The sequence below is a fragment of the Salvelinus fontinalis genome, chromosome 7, assembly GCF_029448725.1.
Source record: "Salvelinus fontinalis isolate EN_2023a chromosome 7, ASM2944872v1, whole genome shotgun sequence".
Classification (NCBI taxonomy): Eukaryota; Metazoa; Chordata; class Actinopteri; order Salmoniformes; family Salmonidae; genus Salvelinus; species Salvelinus fontinalis.
The window spans coordinates 63274067-63294026 of record NC_074671.1 but is presented as its reverse complement, the minus strand read 5'-3'; the positions used below and the strand labels follow the sequence as shown (position 1 = coordinate 63294026).

Genomic DNA, 19960 nt, shown 5'->3' with positions numbered 1-19960 from the left:
CATATTTTCTCATTGTTTCTGTGATCAAAACATACTATTTAACATTTTAATTAAATTATTTAAGAGTCCTGTTTAAGTTTTATTTTAGTATTTTGATACTTTGTGCAAGGCATTAAAAACTTTTTGGATGGAGTGGCGCGTTACTACAGATGGTAGTTCGATGACGGTGTTGTGCCGACAATCTGCCCCCTGCCAGAATATATACAGTTTAACTTCAAACAGTTATTTCATTTAATTACACACGAGGAATGCCCATCATAAATTCATGTACAAACATTTTTCATAACATTCTTGTCATTTAGCAGATGTTCTTACCCAGAGCGATTTACTGGACAAATAAGGGTTAAATGCCTTGCTCAATGGCACAATGACAGTTTTTTTTACCTAATCGGCTTGGGATTCAAACCAGCAACCTTTCAGTTACTGGCCCAACACTCTTAACCGCTAGGCTACATTCCATCAGATCAATTAATTTCAATAGTTATTCAAATATATTCATCATCAATTAATAAAATAATGAATCTAGTATTAAAATACAATTTAATAAACAAAAGTAGTTGATTCATAGCTTAAACAAGTTGTTTAGTAATAAAATAATCCACCCAAACTAGTGCTAAAAACTGATCATTACACCATCTTTATGATATACACGGAGTGTACAAAATAGGGATGCACAACTATCGTTGAGCATATCGGAATCGGACGATATTAGCTAAAAATGCAAACATCGGCATCGGCCGATGTCTAATTTAACACCGATGTGCAAAACCGATGTTAATGCTGACATGCATACCTATATAACGTAGGTAGATGACGTAATGACGCCACGAAAAATACAGCACTACACAGAACAAAAGCAGAAAAATACTAAGCGCACACTTCCAACAACTAAACAAGTTCAAGTCAAGCAGTCATTTGAAAAGAGTAAGAACATTTCAGAGAGACAACTCAAAGGCGAAATCCATTAACGCCAAGATAATGGAATTCATTGCCATTGACATATCATACGTCCTCTGTCGTGGGTGACGCCGACTGGTCGAGCCCCGGAAAGAAATAGGTTATGATTATGTTTTACTGGTAATGGGGCATTCGTAAATGCCAACAAAATTACTTTTTGGTCGGTGTGGTGTGTGTAACCTTTACCTAACTAGGCAAATCAGTTAAGAACAAAATTCTCATTTACAATGACGGCCTACCCCGGACGACACTGGGAAATTTGTGCGCAGCCCTATGGGACTCTCAATCACATCCGGATATGATACAGCTGGGATTCAAACCAGGGACTCCAGTGACGCCTCTTGCAGACCGCGGTGTCCGTGTGTGTGTGTGTGTTAACGATTTAACTGTACTAGAATGCTTAAAAGGCCGATAAAATGTTAAATATCGGTTATTGGTATCGGTCTTTTGGCAAGGAAAATATCAGATATCATATTGGCCAAAAATGCCATATCGGTGCATCCCTAGTACAAAATATTTGAAACACCTTCCTAATATTGAGTTGCACCCCCCTTTGTCCTCAGAACAGCCTCAATTCGTCGGGGCATGGACTGTCCAAGGTGTCGAGTGCGTTCCACAGGGATGCTGGCCCATGTTGACTCCAATGTTTCCTACAATTGTGTCAAGTTGGCTGAGAATGGATCTACTCCGAATAGCTCGTTCCATCTCCTCCCACAGATGGACAAAGAAGTAATGTTCTTGGAACCATTCCTGGACAAACCTTGTGGCATAAGACATAATCCTGTTGAAAAAATCCATTTGCATATGGATACACTGCTGCCATGAAGGGATGCACCTGATTGGCAATGATGTTTAGATATCCTGTGGCATTCAAAAGTTACTCAACATTTAAAAAGGGGTCCAATTTGTGCCCTGGAAAAACACCACACATCTTCACACCACTAACCTGCAATGCTGCCCCACAGCGTGGATGCATGCAGTGGTGTAAAGTACTTAAATAGTTATTTAAATCATTTTTACTTAAGTAGTATCTGTACTTTACTATTTATATTTTTGACAACTTTTACTTTTATTTCACTAAATTCCTAGAGTAAATAATACTTTTTAATCCATACACTTTCCCTGACACAAGGGTACTCATGACATTTTTTATGATTAGCAGGACAGACAATTGTCCAATTCACGCACTTATCAAGATAACATCCCTGGTCATCCCTACTGCCTCTGCTCTGGCAGACTCACTAAACACAAATGCTTTGCTTCTAAATGGTGTTGGAGTGTGCCCCTGGTTATCCGTAATATAAAAAATAAAACACAATTGTGCTGTCTGGTTTGCTTAAAAACTTCTTAAGGAGCGTACACCTTTTAAAATTTTCGCCTAAAACCACATACCCAAATCTAACTGCTTGTAGCTCAGCACCTGAAGCAAGGATATGCATATTCTTGATATCATTTGAAGTTTGTGGAAATGTGAAATTAATGTAGGAGAATAACGCATTAGATCTGGTAAAAAGATAATACAATAAAAAAAACTGTTTTTCTTTTTCATCTTTGAAATGCAAGAGAAAGGCCATACTTTCAGATTGGAGTTTAGATGTAATTTTGATTTTGGCCACCAGATGGCAGCACTGTATGCAAAGGTTCTGACTGATCCAGGGAAGAATTACATTACTGCACTGTATCAAGTCTGCCAGGAGTTCGCCCCACATGTGCTGAATTGGTCAATTGATACATTTAAGTACCAAACAATAGAGAACATACAAAAATGCTATGGTAATAAACCATTTAAGTTTACACACTGCCAGGAATGTCATACATGATGGATCATTAGCTTACACACTAACTTTCACACATCTAGATGGCTGGGCAGGGTGGGTGTGGTGCCAGAGACAGCAGGGGTTCAAAATGTAGAACCCAGCTCCTACATTTTGAACATAAAAATAGATTTTAGCAAATTAAACTATGCTACATTTTATCTCTGGGACCCTCAGGATGACAAATCAGAGCAAGATTACTGAATGTAGGTACATAAATATGCCCATATACAGTCATGTCTATGTTCTGGAAAGTTGGCTGTTGTATACAACATCATTTGTCACATTGGCGCACGTTAGCAACAACCGTCCTGGTTAAGGGACACCCATCGCGTAGAGGTTCATTTAAGGAATTTGAAATTATTCACTTTTACTGTTGATACTAAAGTATATTTACAACCAAATACCTTTAGAATTTTACTTGAGTTACTTTTGCCAAATTAAGAGAAGAAGTAAGGTTTCTCTCCTGTGTCTGTTCTCTGATGACCTTTTAGCTCAGCTGTTGTTTTAAAACATTTTGTGCAGTCAGATCAGTGGTAAGGCTTCTCTCCTTTATGTTTACCTTGGTGTCTTTTTAAGTGGCACGATTGAGAGAAACTCTTTCCACAGTCAGAGCAGGAGTAAGGCTTCTCTCCTGTGTGTGTTCTCCGATGGACTTTTAGCTCAGTTAATGTTGTGAAATTTTTTACACAGTCAGAGCAGGAGTAGGGTTTCTCTCCTGTGTGGGTTCTCTGGTGGACTTTTTGCTCAGTTGATGTTGTGAAGCATTTTACACAGTTGGAGCAGGAGTAAGGCTTCACTCCTGTATGTATACGTTCATGTCTTTTTAAGTGGCCCAGTTGAGAGAAAATCTTCCCACAGTAAGAGCAGGAATAAGGCTTCAGTCCTGTATGGATAAGTTTATGTGCTTTTAAAAAACCCTGTCGAGAGAAACTCTTCCCACAGTCAGAGCAGGAGTAAGGCTTCTCTCCAGTGTGCACTCTCTGGTGAAGTTTTAGCTCAGATGATGTTGTGTAGCATTTTACACAGTCACAGCAGGAGAAAGGCTTCACTCCTGTATGTATATGTCCATGTCTTTTTAAGTGGCCCAGTCGAGAGAAAACCTTTCCACAGTCAGGGCAGGAGTAAGGCTTCTCTCCAGGGTGCACTCTCTGATGAACTGTCAGAGCCCTTGATGTTGTGAATCTCTTCCCACAGTCAGTACAGGAATACGGATTCTCTCCTGTGTGTATTTTAAGGTGTATTTTTAGCTTTGATAGAATTGGGAAAATCTCCTCACAATGTGGGCAGAGGTGAGACCTCTTAGTTTCATGATTTTCCTGCTGTTTATCTCTGGATGTAGAGAATGTCTCAACATGGTCTCCTGTGTGAACAACATCAGAAGAACCAGTCAGTTGGTGTGATATACATGTAAATCAAATGTATATTATTATATCAGCAAATGTCAAAGTGCATTACAGAAACCCAGCCTAAAAACCCCAAAGAGCAAGCAATGCTGATGTAGAAGCACAGTGGCCAGGGAAAAATCCCTAGAAAGCAGGATCCTTGGAAGAAAGGCAGAGAGGAACCAGGCCTCTTCTTGCTGTACCGGGTGACATATGTATTCATATCAGTAGGCTGTACAATACAGGGGAAAATAACTATTCTAAAAGTGGGTAAGAGTTGAAAGCTAAAAAGGGGCGTGTCATCCTCCACTCACTATTACAAGGGTTAGTAACTACAGACTCATTTCATAGAACTTTAAAACACTGGCAGTTTGTCTACTTCACTTCTTTAGTCTACTCTCTGAACACTCCAGACAGCCCAGTGAATAACACAAACACTGACAATACTGGTGTCAATCCATGCAAGTCTCAGTAGCATGAAATAACATCTACCTTCTCATTGAAACAGTTCATCATGAAACAGTTCTACTGTAACTTTTCATACACAGTGGGACGTTGGACCGAACAACAAACTTAGTTAGATACAACCTGCTCTTACCATGAGAAACAGATTTCCCAATCTTCTCCTCCTCTTCATCTTTTATGATGACATTCAGCTCCAGTGTTTGACTGCAGTCTTCCAGCTTCACTGATGCCATCTCTGGATCCTGCAGTGCAAACTGTGCTCCACTGTCACAATCAGGACCCAGTGACTGTAGGTTTGGACTCAGTGTGGAAGGAGAGAGGCAGGCTGGGTTTGTCCTCACTGTTGATGTTACCGGCTTCAGACTTAATTCTTGTCGCCCTGTAGTAGCAACGAGTAACAGACAAAAAGTTATTGTCTTGACAGTTCAGGCACTTTCTTTACTCTCAAAAATATATATTATATTTCTTCTCAAACACAAGAAATTTGAGGTGGCGGTAATCAGCTCCTGTCCAACTCATTTCAAAAGATGAAGTAGGTAACAAAACATTAATTCATTCAAATTGGACAAAGTACACGCTTTAAAATTACTCCACACAACGTAAATTAACTAAACCTATAGTAGATTTCCCAAATGCATAAATGACTCAAAAACCATTTAGTACAAGGTTGCAGTATGTTTTAGGCAGCACTATGTACTATTTTCCTGAATAACTGGCTTCACTGTATTTCACATCAAAAACCAATCACATTTCTTGTTCAAACCATAATTTACAGATAAATACAGAAACTGAATGTGTCTGAATATTACTACACATGATAATCAGAGCTGGTGAAATTGAAATTGGTGAAATTGAAACTGGTGAAATAGTCTCTGCACCAGCACTGAAGTCTGTTGACGCAGATAGAATGGGCGCCACCATGTTACCAGCTTGTGAATTTCACACAAACCAATAGCATGATAAACAAACTCAGAAATCTCAAATAGATTTTTTATTAAATTACCTTGAAGAAGTTATGTACATCCATTCAGACAAATCTAGTTTCTAGCTGTGTGACTTAAAATAGTTTCACGTTCACTTGGTTTGACACAAAAATAACAAAACATTACCAAACGTGATAATACCTTAACAGATGTTACCTAGCATGGTATGACATGTTCTTTTGATATTAGAACGTTTAAACGTGCTTTTACATACCTGTAGTATTACATAGAAACCGACACAAAAGGTAATCTTCTTAACATAACAGTTCTGGCGTTTCTTTATTCTGAAGAATGTTGTGTGCCTGTCTGGAACTTCCTGTTCCCCCACTACCACAGTGCAGCCACAGATAGAACAATGAGACAGATATTTCACAGGATGTGTAAATGTGAAGCATCCGCTTAGCATTTACACTCACTGTCAAATATGGTAGTGAGAGGAAGCCCACTGGCCGGCAGTGGGAGAAGATGGAACGAGATGGATTTTGGACGACATTCTGCAAATGTTCTAATCTATGAAACATCTGATCTTAATAGAGTTTTCTGTTCCCAAAACTAAAATCTTTTATGAACAGAGTGGACAACGTTTTGTAGACTTTACCCTTTGCAAAAGTTTTAAATAATCACGTTATCTAGAAGGAACGCTGAGGCGAATTGAGTTATTGCACACAAGTTCTTCACAGAGTCGTTCCCTAAAAGAAATATGCAGGATGTGTGTTAGAATGCGCCAATAGCTCGGGCTTGGCACTGCCCGCTATGACTCATCGGTGGTCTATCTTGGTGTAGTTATAAAAAAATCTTTGGTGCAACCGTCCATGCATTCAGGGATCCTCCCCATAATATGAAAAGGTCGGTGCTTAATTTGAGCCGGATCCAACCACACCTCTCAGTTTTGTAGTCTTTTGTTCCGGGAACCCGTTTCCCAGGATCAGGTAGCCTAACTCGTGGCATGAAAAATTATTTCCACTGTTTGCAATGTAAAAATCCTAATAAAACCAGAGTAATTACATTTGGATTCCTCTGTAATTGTCATGCCCATAAAATCGTAATGTGAAAACGTGCCTGATATTCTAAGAATGTATTCATGTTGGGTCGTCCCAGGTTAATGGTTTGTGCAACATTGTAGCCTATTTAGACCAAGGCGTGGCCATTACTGTGGTGAGAGAGAAGCACGCCTGTATCTCTCACAGAACTAAAATGAGATTCACTTTCTATGACCTCTCTCCCTCTCTGTGCTGTTATAGACATGAGCCGGCAACTCATCTCTCCAGCATTGCACTTCTTCATTTATTTCCTAATAGAATAATAGCTGTGGGAAGCTGTTCAGAAAGAAATTAAATAATTCCCAATACTACACTAGGAGTATTTAGCCACAGAGGATCAATAGCTAATTTAAATAAAATAGCCTAGCTGTGGATTGTGTGTAGCCAAATCACAAGGCATGTGATGTGACAGTCAGGAACATGTGGCAAATCTGTCAGTGAACAGCACACAGCCAAAACATGCCTTTAGCAATATTTCTTATACAGTTGCTGGAAAACACAGGCTGTAAAGCAAATGGATCCTGCTGAAAATAAAATACTAGTCTGTCTGTATGTTACCAAGTTATCAACTTCCAGATAGGCCTATTGAGAGAACAGCATTGTTTTACAAAGTAAAGCAAGAGAGAGATGAGCTTTTGGCAGGTGAGTGAGCTGAACATCATTGGGTGAGTCAGTGAAACTGGAAAGCTTGTTTAGGACTATAACTTCCTCCTCATATTGTACAATGTGTTTCTCCTCACACCTGACCTAGGCTCCGCCAACCCTGATGTCCTTGCCGTGTCTGAATCCTGGCTTCGGCGATGTCATCTACAAAATAGCTTCCAATACTCTACTCAGCAAATTGGATGCAGTCTATCACAGGCTATTGATGGATTAGAGACGCGGTTGTTTTTATTGATCTGTGTCAAAGTAGTCTGTCATTTTAGTCATTTGTGAGGTATTAAAAAAGATTCTGCAAAAGTCCCCAGTCATCTCAAATTATGTAGAATTGCATGAAATCCGTTTACAAAATGCCACATTTTTCCAGGACTCTAGGCTACAATAAATGTACTCCATGTGTGCAACTGCAAGCGGAGCCACACCACTGCTCTATGCCAGTACGCTAAAGCCATGATAATGCATGCAATGCTTTATTATAAAGGTATTTTATTTAATATGTGCTCTGCTTCCTCAGACCCCCTCTCTCAGGCTCACATTTGGTTCCAGCACCTCCCAATTTACAAATGAAGCACTGGAGAAGTGGGTAGCTGCTGCTGCCTCCTCCAGGACACATCTCCTTTACATAGAGTTCATCAGACTGTTGTTTGTGGCATCTGGAATGTTATCCCACTCCTCTTCAATGGCTGTGTGAAATTCCCAGATATAGGAGGAAACTGGAACAAGCTGTCGTACACGTCGATCCGGACCATCCCGAACATGCTCAAAGGGTGATATGTCTGGTGAGTATGCAGGCCATAGAAGAACTGGGACATGTTCAGAATTTTCAATTGTGTACAGATCCTTGCGACATGGTACTATGCGTTGTCATGCTGAAACATGAGGTGATGGCGGCGGATGAATGGCAGGACAATGGGCCTCAGGATCTTGTCATGGGATCTCTGTGCATTCAAATTGCCATCGACAAATGCAATTGTGATTGTTGTCTCTAGCTTATGCCTGCTCATACCATAACCCTGATGCCACCATGGGGCACTCTGTTCACAACATTGACATCAGCAAACCGCACGCCCACACAACGCCATACACGGTGGTCTGCAGTTGAGACTGGTTGGGCATACTGCCAAAATCTCTAAAACAACGTTGGAGGCGGTTTATGGTAGAGAAATTAACATTAAATTATCTGGCAACAGCTCTGGTGGAAATTCCTGCAGTCAGCTTGCCAATTGCATGCTCTCTCAAAATTTGAGACGTCGGTGGCATAGTGTTATGTGACAAAACAGCACATTTTAGAATAGCATTTTTGTATTTGTATTAATTAGGATTCCCCTTTAGCTGCTGCCAAGCACCTACTCTTGTCCCCAGCACAAGGTTCACCTGTGTAATGATGATCCTGATATTTAATCAGCATCTTGATATGCCACACCTGTCAGGTGGATGGATTATCTTAGCAAAGGAGAAATGCTCACTAACATGGATGAAAACAAATGTGTACAAAACTTGAGAGAAAATAGTTTGTGTCTGGAACTTTTATTTCACCTCATGAAACACAGGACCAACACTTTACATGTTGCGTTCATATGTTTGAAATAAATACTGTATACACTGAACAATCATACAAACTACCAATAACGAAATGTAAATTAAACTAAATCAGTCTGCTTCTCTGTTCTAATCAGGTCCCTACACAGGCTGAGAAGGATCCTGTAAGAGCGGAACATTATCTGGCGACAGTAGTCCTTGTAGTCTTGGAGGCTCAACAACTTATCAGCTGCAGATATGATGTCCAGCTTCTTGGACCTCTTGTGCAGTACAATTAATAACTGTGGTTATAAATACAAAAATATCCACCTTCACAATAAGTGTATCCAGATCACTTGATTGACGTACAACATTTGCAACTAGTTGCGGTGCATCCAACACCATATCTGCTTCAGAACTGTGGCCTCTTGCCCCTTCAACTCTCGTCACTGTCTCCACATAGGAGATTTGCTGTACAGTCCTGATCCTTGACCCGTCAACCTCTTTCACCCTAAACAGGGCAGTCTGGGAATTCAGGAATATGACCCCCACCACAGTGGCAAAATTTTACATTCACATACTCTACAATAACATATTCCTTCCGTCTGCAAACACGTGACATGTGGCAAAACCTTTTGCATTTCTTCCATTGCATCAGGTTTTACACCAACTCTCTTATGGGGTATCTTATATATCCCAGCTTTACATAGGGTGGTAGATACACTTCATCAAACATCAATAATAGAGAAACTTTTCTCCTTTTTCACATTCTCTATACGGGTCAAGCGACGTGCATTTACGTCCTTCTTTTGGGATTTGGTTAGCGGATCGCATCCAACTTTTATCTGCATACACCTCCACCCACTGTACTGGTGTGAGGGATTCCACAGCCTACTGTACTGGTGTGAGGGATTCCACAGCCTACTGTACTGGTGTGAGGGATTCCACAGCCTACTGTACTGGTGTGAGGGATTCCACAGCCTACTGTACTGGTGTGAGGGATTCCACAGCCCACTGTACTGGTGTGAGGGATTCCACAGCCTACTGTACTGGTGTGAGGGATTCCACAGCCTACTGTACTGGTGTGAGGGATTCCACAGCCTACTGTACTGGTGTGAGGGATTCCACAGCCTACTGTACTGGTGTGAGGGATTCCACAGCCTACTGTACTGGTGTGAGGGATTCCACAGCCTACTGTACTGGTGTGAGGGATTCCACAGCCCACTGTACTGGTGTGAGGGATTCCACAGCCTACTGTACTGGTGTGAGGGATTCCACAGCCCACTGTACTGGTGTGAGGGATTCCACAGCCCACTGTACTGGTGTGAGGGATTCCACAGCCTACTGTACTGGTGTGAGGGATTCCACAGCCCACTGTACTGGTGTGAGGGATTCCACAGCCTACTGTACTGGTGTGAGGGATTCCACAGCCTACTGTACTGGTGTGAGGGATTCCACAGCCTACTGTACTGGTGTGTGGGATTCCACAGCCTACTGTACTGGTGTGAGGGATTCCACAGCCTACTGTACTGGTGTGTGGGATTCCACAGCCTACTGTACTGGTGTGTGGGATTCCACAGCCTACTGTACTGGTGTGAGGGATTCCACAGCCTACTGTACTGGTGTGAGGGATTCCACAGCCTACTGTACTGGTGTGAGGGATTCCACAGCCTACTGTACTGGTGTGAGGGATTCCACAGCCTACTGTACTGGTGTGAGGGATTCCACAGCCTACTGTACTGGTGTGTGGGATTCCACAGCCTACTGTACTGGTGTGAGGGATTCCACAGCCTACTGTACTGGTGTGAGGGATTCCACAACCTACTGTACTGGTGTGAGGGATTCCACAGCCTACTGTACTGGTGTGAGGGATTCCACAGCCTACTGTACTGGTGTGAGGGATTCCACAGCCTACTGTACTGGTGTGAGGGATTCCACAGCCTACTGTACTGGTGTGAGGGATTCCACAGCCTACTGTACTGGTGTGAGGGATTCCACAGCCTACTGTACTGGTGTGAGGGATTCCACAGCCTACTGTACTGGTGTGAGGGATTCCACAGCCTACTGTACTGGTGTGAGGGATTCCACAGCCTACTGTACTGGTGTGAGGGATTCCACAGCCTACTGTACTGGTATGAGGGATTCCACAGCCTACTGTACTGGTGTGTGGGATTCCACAGCCTACATACATTCAATTCATTGATACATAATTAATACAACATTTGCCTGCCAATTGTTCTTGGTTCGTGCAGGTGATTGTGACCTCCTCAGACCAATTGGCAGTACAGTTGCTAGTAGCTACCAAGTAACAAAATGGCCCTCACATATAGCGTTAACGTAGTATACCATGATACATTTACAAACCAAAAAAAGTATCAAAGATCAGATATGAACAGCCTACGTGAGAAAAAGGGACACCGTTGAATATGTGCTTCGTTACCCAAAGGCCCTTTGACACTCACGTGCAAGCCGAACATCATGTGCAATCACTTTAGTCCAAGGATATGAACGAAAGGCCTTGGTCAGGGAGGTGACGACGAAGCCGATGGTCACTGACAGAGCTCCTCTGTGGAGATGGGGGAAAACCTTCCAGAAGGACAACCGTCTCTGCAGCACTCCACCAATCAGGCCTTTCTGGTACAGTGGCCAGACGGAAGCCACTCAGTAAAAGGCACGTGACAGCCCGCTTGGAGTTTGACCAAAAGGCACCTAAAAGGACTCAGACCATGAGAAAAAAGATACAGAGAGATCCTTGATGAAAACCTGCTCCAGAGCACTCAGGACTTAATTCTGGGGCTTTGGTTCACCTTCCAACAGGACGACTACCCTAAGCACACAGCCAAGAAAACGCAGGAGTCGCTTCGGGACAAGTCTCTGAATGTCCTTGAGTGGCCCAGCCAGAGCCCGGACATGAACCCGATCGAACATCTCTGGTGAAACCAGAAAATAGATGTGCAGCGACGCTCCCCATCCAACCTGACAGAGCTTGAGAGGATCTGCAGAGAAGAATGGGATAAACTCCCAAAATAAAGGTGTGCCAAGCTTGTAGCATCATACTCAAGATTCAAGGCTGTAATCGCCGTCAAAGGTCCTTCAACAAAGTACTGAGTAAAGGTTTTGAAAACTTATGTAAATGTAATAAAATAAAAAATTTAAGTTGTTTTATAATTTTGGTAAAATTTCTAAAAACCTGTGTTTGCTTTGTCATTATCGGGTATTGTGTAGATTGATGAGGGAAAAAAACAATTTTATAATAAGGCTGTAACGTAACAAAAGGGTCTGAATAATTTCCCAATGGACTGTATGCTGAATCCTTTCAGCAAGGTTGCTTCCCCTCCTCTCTAAGGAGTGTTTTACTCTCATTCTGAAGCCTGATAAATCCCCAACAAGATGTGAAAGTGCAGACCGATTTCTCTTCTGAACTAAAGAATTAGTGCTAAAGCCTCAGCCAGGAGATTGGATGGAGTTCTCCCATATCTAATACACAAAGACCAAAATGGCTTCGTGAAAAACCAAGGTTTTCACAATGTGAGGAGAGTACTAAACATAGTGCACAAGGCATTCGATAGAGTTGAGTGGTCTTATTTATTTTAAGTGCTTAAGAGATTTGGGAACTACTTCTGTAAAATGGATTAAGATATGACAGACCCCACCACAGATGTTGCCACTAACAACTTGATTTCACAACCTTTTAAGATTTTTCGGGGCACGAGACAAGGATGTCTAGACAGTCTAGGACTCTTTCTTTTAGCTATAGAACACATTGCCATTGCAGTAAGGGCCCAACCGTCAATTAGTGGAATTAAAACATCCGATTTTGAACATTGAGTGGACCAGTATGCTGATGATACCCTCTCATTCCTAACAGATCGAAAGAACTCTTCCCTCTCCAATTTAATTAATAACTTGTCTGTTTTTTGTGCTTAAAGTTAATAAAACCAAACCTTCCATCCTTTTCCTCAACAAGCAAGATACTGAATCCAGTTGTACAGCATCTATTTGTGAATACAGAACAAAGTTTCACATATCTTTGTATTAAAATCACAACAACTCAACAAATTATGTACCCATGGTAACAAATGTAACATAATCCATCAACAGATTAACATTACTGCTTGTATCTATTATTGGTATAATAAATATCATTAAGATCAATATTCTACCCAAATTCCCTCGTCTATTTCAATCAATTCCTCTGGCTGCACCAAAATAAATAAAGTATTTCTGTAATTGTTGATTGTCCTAATTGGAACTAGTAAATGTGTAAAACAATAATGAATGAATGAATGATGGAGGCCACTGTGTTCTTGGGGACCTTCAATGCTTCAAGGGGCTCCCGAGTGGCACGGCGGTCCAAGGCACTGCATCTCAGTGCTAGAGGCGTCACTACAGACACTGGTCCGATTCCAGGCTATATCACAACCGGCCGTGATTGGGAGTCCGATAGGGCGGCGCACAATGGAACCAGCGTCGTCCGGGTTTGGCAGTCATTGTAAATAAGAATTTGTACTTAACCGATTTGCCTGGTTAAACAAAAGGTTCAATAAAAAATGTAATAAAACTAAAATGTTTTGGTACCCTCCCCCAGATCTGTGCCTCGACATAATCCTTTCATGGAGCTCTACGGACAAATGTGTCTGAATAATTGTACACATGTAGAAAAACAATATTCATTACATTTAACGTCAAAACAGTAGTGCAGCCATAAAAATGTCTCTCTGCTGCACCCACACTGCCTGCACTTAAGTCCGTTGACGCAGATCGAGTGGGCGCTGCCATTTTACCAGCTTGTGAATTTTTCCTTTCATGGATCTCTACGGACAATTCCTTCGACCTCATGGCCTGGTTTTTGCTCTGACATGCACTGTCAACTGTGGGACCTTATATAGACAGGTGTGTGCCTTTCCAAATCATGTCCAATCAATTGAATTTACCACAGGTTGACAACAATCAAGTTGTAGAAACATATCTAATGGAAACAGGATGCACCTGAGCTCAATGTCGAGTCTCATAACAAAAGGTCTGAATACTTATGTAAATAAGGTATCAGTTTTTTTAAGAATAAAATGTGAAAAAATTTCTAAAAACAAATTTGCTTCGTCATTATGGGGTATTGTGTGTAGATTGATGAGGAACATTTGTAATTTAATCCATTTTAGAATAAGGCTGTAACGTAACAAAACGTGGAAAAAGTCAAGGGGTCTAAATACTTTCCGAATGGGAGAGGGGATACCGCGTCAGTTGTACAAATGAATGCATTCAACTGAAATGTGTCTTCTGCATTTAACCCAACCTCTGAATCAGAGAGGTGCTGGTGGGCTGCCATAATCAACATCCACATCTCTGGCGCCCAGGGAACAGTGGGTTAACTGCCTTGCTCAGGGGCAGAACGGACAATTTTTAACTTGTCAGCTCTGGGATTCGATCCAGCAGCCTTTCAGTTACTTGCCAACTCTCTAACCACTAGGCTACCTGTACGTATTCATGTAAGAAGGCTGTGCAATACAAAAGGGGAATAAAAAACTATTAAAGAATCTCAAAAGTCATGAAAATTATAAGGTGTATCATCAACTCGACATCACAAGGGTTAGTAACTACACACTCATTCTCCTGCAACTTTTCATGCACAGTGGGAAGTTGGAACGAACAACAAACTTAGTTAGATAGAACCTGCTCTTACCAAGAGAAACAGATTTCCCAATCTCCTCCTCCTCTTCTTCATCTTTAATGTTGACATTCAGCTCCAGTGTTTGACTGCAGTCTTCCAGCTTCACTGATGCCATCTCTGGATCCTGCTGTAAAAACTGGCCTCCACTGTCATGATCAGGACCCAGTGACTGTAGGTTTGGACTCGGTGTGGAAGGAGAGAGGCAGGCTGGGTTTGTCATCCCTGAGTCGGAAAGTGGTATAAGAGAAACGGACACAAACATTATTGTCTTAAGTTCTGGCACTTTCTTTATTCTCAAAAAATATATTCTATTTTTTCTTGTTCAATTATCTAATTCAGTTCTTGACTTGGACTGAAATAGTTGCCAATACTCATTTTGGGAGCTGGTACTGTTTATATTTAGGTGCAGAAGCTCCACAATACTTTTGATACAACATAACCTATAGTAGATAAATGCATAAATGACTCAAAAGCAATTTAGTACAAGGTTACAGTGTGTTTCCGACAGCACTACGTGCTATTTTCCTTAACCTTGTATTCACTGTTTTACTTCAAAAACCAATTGTATTTCCTGTTCACATCATAGTAACATTTATCGATAAAGACAGAAACAACGTGTCTGAATATTATGACACATGTAGAAAACCGCTAATCATTACATTTGGCTTCTTAACAGCAGTGCAACCGTAAAATGGTCTCTCTCTGCTGCATCCACACTGCCTGGACTGAAGTCTGTTTTTGCTTCGTCATTATGGGGTATTGTGTGTAGATTGATGAGGAACATTTATTTAATCAATTTTAGAATAAGGCTGTAACGTAACAAAATGTGGAAAAAGTCAAGGGGTCTAAATACTTTGCGAATGCACTGCATGTATTCATATCAGTAGGCTGGTACCGTATGTATTCATATCAGTAGGCGGTTACCGTATGTATTCATATCAGTAGGCGGTTACCGTATGTATTCATATCAGTAGGCGGTTACCGTATGTATTCATATCAGTAGGCTGGTACCGTATGTGTTCATATCAGTAGGCGGGTACCGTATGTATTCATATCAGTAGGCGGGTACCGTATGTATTCATATCAGTAGGCCGGTACCGTATGTATTCATATCAGTAGGCCGGTACCGTATGTATTCATATCAGTAGGCCGGTACCGTATGTATTCATATCAGTAGGCCGGTACCGTATGTATTCATATCAGTAGGCCGGTACCGTATGTATTCATATCAGTAGGCCGGTACTGTATGTATTCATATCAGTAGGCCGGTACTGTATGTATTCATATCAGTAGGCCGGTACTGTATGTATTCATATCAGTAGGCCGGTACTGTATGTATTCATATCAGTAGGCCGGTACTGTATGTATTCATATCAGTAGGCCGGTACTGTATGTATTCATATCAGTAGGCCGGTACTGTATGTATTCATATCAGTAGGCCGGTACTGTATGTATTCATATCAGTAGGCCGGTACTGTATGTATTCATATCAGTAGGCCGGTACTGTATGTATTCATATCAGTAGGCCGGTACTGTATGTATTCATATCAGTAGGCCGGTACTGTATGTATTCATATCAGTAGGCCGGTACTGTATGTATTCATATCAGTAGGCCGGTACTGTATGTATTCATATCAGTAGGCCGGTACTGTATGTATTCATATCAGTAGGCGGGTACTGTATGTATTCATATCAGTAGGCGGGTACTGTATGTATTCATATCAGTAGGCGGGTACTGTATGTATTCATATCAGTAGGCGGGTACTGTATGTATTCATATCAGTAGGCGGGTACTGTATGTATTCATATCAGTAGGCGGGTACTGTATGTATTCATATCAGTAGGCGGGTACTGTATGTATTCATATCAGTAGGCGGGTACTGTATGTATTCATATCAGTAGGCCGGTACTGTATGTATTCATATCAGTAGGCCGGTACTGTATGTATTCATATCAGTAGGCCGGTACTGTATGTATTCATATCAGTAGGCCGGTACTGTATGTATTCATATCAGTAGGCCGGTACTGTATGTATTCATATCAGTAGGCCGGTACTGTATGTATTCATATCAGTAGGCCGGTACTGTATGTATTCATATCAGTAGGCCGGTACTGTATGTATTCATATCAGTAGGCGGGTACTGTATGTATTCATATCAGTAGGCGGGTACTGTATGTATTCATATCAGTAGGCGGGTACTGTATGTATTCATATCAGTAGGCGGGTACTGTATGTATTCATATCAGTAGGCGGGTACTGTATGTATTCATATCAGTAGGCGGGTACTGTATGTATTCATATCAGTAGGCGGGTACTGTATGTATTCATATCAGTAGGCGGGTACTGTATGTATTCATATCAGTAGGCGGGTACTGTATGTATTCATATCAGTAGGCGGGTACTGTATGTATTCATATCAGTAGGCGGGTACTGTATGTATTCATATCAGTAGGCCGGTACTGTATGTATTCATATCAGTAGGCGGGTACTGTATGTATTCATATCAGTAGGCGGGTACTGTATGTATTCATATCAGTAGGCGGGTACTGTATGTATTCATATCAGTAGGCCGGTACTGTATGTATTCATATCAGTAGGCCGGTACTGTATGTATTCATATCAGTAGGCGGGTACTGTATGTATTCATATCAGTAGGCGGGTACTGTATGTATTCATATCAGTAGGCGGGTACTGTATGTATTCATATCAGTAGGCGGGTACTGTATGTATTCATATCAGTAGGCGGGTACTGTATGTATTCATATCAGTAGGCTGGTACTGTATGTATTCATATCAGTAGGCGGGTACTGTATGTGTTCATATCAGTAGGCGGGTACTGTATGTATTCATATCAGTAGGCTGGTACTGTATGTGTTCATATCAGTAGGCTGGTACTGTATGTGTTCATATCAGTAGGCGGGTACTGTATGTATTCATATCAGTAGGCTGGTACTGTATGTGTTCATATCAGTAGGCGGGTACTGTATGTATTCATATCAGTAGTCTGGTACTGTATGTATTCATATCAGTAGTCTGGTACTGTATGTATTCATATCAGTAGGCTGTGTCAAAAAGACAATAAAACTATTCTAAAAGTATCTCATAAGTCATGAAAATTATGACCTATGTCATCCTCCACTCACTATCACAAGGGTTAGAAACTACACAGACTCACGTCATAGAACTTTAAAACACTGACAGATGGCCTCCCGGGTGACGCAGTGGTCTAGGGCACTGCATCGCAGCGCTAGCTGTGCCACCAGAGATTCTGGGTTCGCACCCAGGCTCTGTCGCAGCCGGCCGCGACCGGGAGGTCCGTGGTGCGACGCACAATTGGCCTAGCGTCGTCCGGGTTAGGGAGGGTTTGGCAGGTAGGGATATCCTTGTCCCATCGCGCACCAGCGGCTCCTGTGGCAGGCCGGGCGCAGTGCACGCTAACCAAGGTCGCCAGGTGCACAGTGTTTCCTCCGACACAATGGTGCGGCTGGCTTCCGGGTTGGAGGCGCGCTGTGTTAAGAAGCAGTGCGGCTTGGTTGGGTTGTGTTTCGGAGGACGCATGGCTTCCGACCTTCGTCTCTCCCGAGCCCGTACGGGAGTTGTAGCGATGAGACAAGATAGTAACTACTAACAATTGGATACCACGAAAAGGGGGGTGAAATTTTTGTTTTATTTATAAAAAAAACACTGACAGATTGTCTACTCTCTGAGCACTCCAGCTCAGTGAATAAAACAAACGCTGACAATACTGGTGTCAAACCATGCAAGTCTCAGTAGCATGAAATAACATCTATCATCTAACATCTATTGAAACAGTTCAGCTGTAACTTTTCATGCACAGTGGGAAGTTGGAATAGATAACACAAACTTAGTTAGATAGAACCTGCTCTTACCATGAGAAACAGATTTCCCAATCTTCTCCTCCTCTTCTTCATCTTTAATGTTGACATTCAGCTCCAGTGTTTGACTACAGTCTTCCAGCTTCACTGATGCCATCTCTGGATCCTGCAGTGCAAACTGGGCTCCAATGTCACAATCAGGACCCAGTGACTGTAGGTTTGGACTCAGTGTGGAAGGAGAGAGGCAGGCTGGGTCTGTCCTCACTGTGGATGTTACCGGCCTCAGATGTAATTCTAGTCGGCCTGTAGTAATAAAGAGAAACGGACACAAAAGTAATTGTCTTCTCAGTTCTGGCACTTTCTTTACTCTCAAAAAAGATTGTTTATATTTAGGGGCAGGAGCGCCACAATACTTTGAGCTAATATTCTATAACAGGTACTTTTATTGAGGTGCCGGTACTCAGCGCCGGTGAGCTCCTGTCCAAGTCTAACACTCATCATTTCAATAGATCTGGCAGCTCAATATTGACAACAAAACATGAATTAATTCACATTAGACAAAGTTGACGCTTTAAATCAGCTCTTAATCTATGGTAGATTTCCTGAATTCGCATAAATGCATAAATGACTCAAAAACCATTTAGAACCAGGTTACAGTATGTTTTGGCAGCACTATGTACTATTTTCCTGAATAACCTTGTCTTCACTGTATTATTCAAATCAAAAACCAAAAGGATTTCCGTTCACACCATAGTAATATTTATAGACAAAGATAACTTAGTGTCTGAATATTAGTACACATGTAGAAAACTGATAATCATTACATTCAGCTTCAAAACAGTAGTGCAACCGTGAAATGGTCTCTCTCTGCTGCACCCTCAGTGCCTGCACTGAAGTCTGTTGACACAAACCGAGGGGCGCCGCCATTTTAACAGCTCGTGAATTTTACACAAAACTAATAACTTGTAAAACGAATTCAGAAATCTCAAGTAAATATATTCTTTATGTAATGATTTTGAGAAAACGATGTACATTCACTCAGACAAACCCCAAAGGCTCTAACTATGTAACTTGTAAAATAGTTATCGTTATCACGTTCTTCACTCGGCTTCACACAAAAATAACACATCAAACCTTTACCCAACGTGATAATACCTTAACGGATGTATTACCTAAAATTATATGACATGTTCTTTCGATATTAGAAAGTTTAAACGTGTTATTACATACCTGCACCGTTCTGGCGCTTTCTTTACACTGGAGAATGGTGCGCTTCTGTCCGGAACTTCCTGTTCCCCCACTAACACCGTCCGTGCATTCCGGGATCCTTGGGAAGGCCCTACCCCATTACATGAGAAGGGGTCGCTGCCTCCTCCGGGACACATCTCTTTTGCATAGAGTTGATCAAGCTGTTGATTGTGGCCTGTGGAATGTTGTCCCATCCCAGCTAGCACAGTGGATCTGGGCCGATTCCTGCTGAGAGTCAGACTCGGCCGACGTCATGTGGCCCGAGTCTGGGCCGCCTTAGGCAGTATTACTTATGGCTGGGATGCCGGGATTGAGCTCGGGCAGATTCCGATGTGAGTTATCTGGGCCAAATGTATTGCTTGGGTCTCTGGCCGATTGTGGCTAC

General features: G+C 41.8%; 1 protein-coding gene across 8 annotated transcripts; it reads right to left on the bottom strand.

The window, feature by feature from the left end:
* Positions 1-158: 158 nt before the first annotated feature.
* LOC129860174 (gastrula zinc finger protein XlCGF17.1-like) lies at positions 159-19799 on the bottom strand. 8 transcript variants are annotated; one of them, XM_055930550.1, is made up of 6 exons: positions 19558-19789; positions 18382-18630; positions 14503-14712; positions 11285-11531; positions 4755-5000; positions 159-4134 (listed from the first exon to the last, which is right to left on the bottom strand). In XM_055930550.1, the coding sequence occupies exons 5-6, from the start codon at positions 4852-4854 to the stop codon at positions 3302-3304; spliced, it is 933 nt and encodes a 310-aa protein (XP_055786525.1). In that variant the 5' UTR covers positions 4855-5000; positions 11285-11531; positions 14503-14712; positions 18382-18630; positions 19558-19789; the 3' UTR covers positions 159-3301. The 8 variants fall into 8 exon arrangements, with proteins under 8 accessions (XP_055786525.1, XP_055786524.1, XP_055786523.1 ...); XM_055930544.1 differs by lacking the exon at positions 11285-11531 and having other exon boundaries at positions 164-4134; positions 19558-19785; XM_055930551.1 differs by lacking the exons at positions 159-4134; positions 11285-11531 and adding an exon at positions 4155-4353 and having other exon boundaries at positions 19558-19788.
* Between the last annotated feature and the right edge of the window lie 161 nt (positions 19800-19960).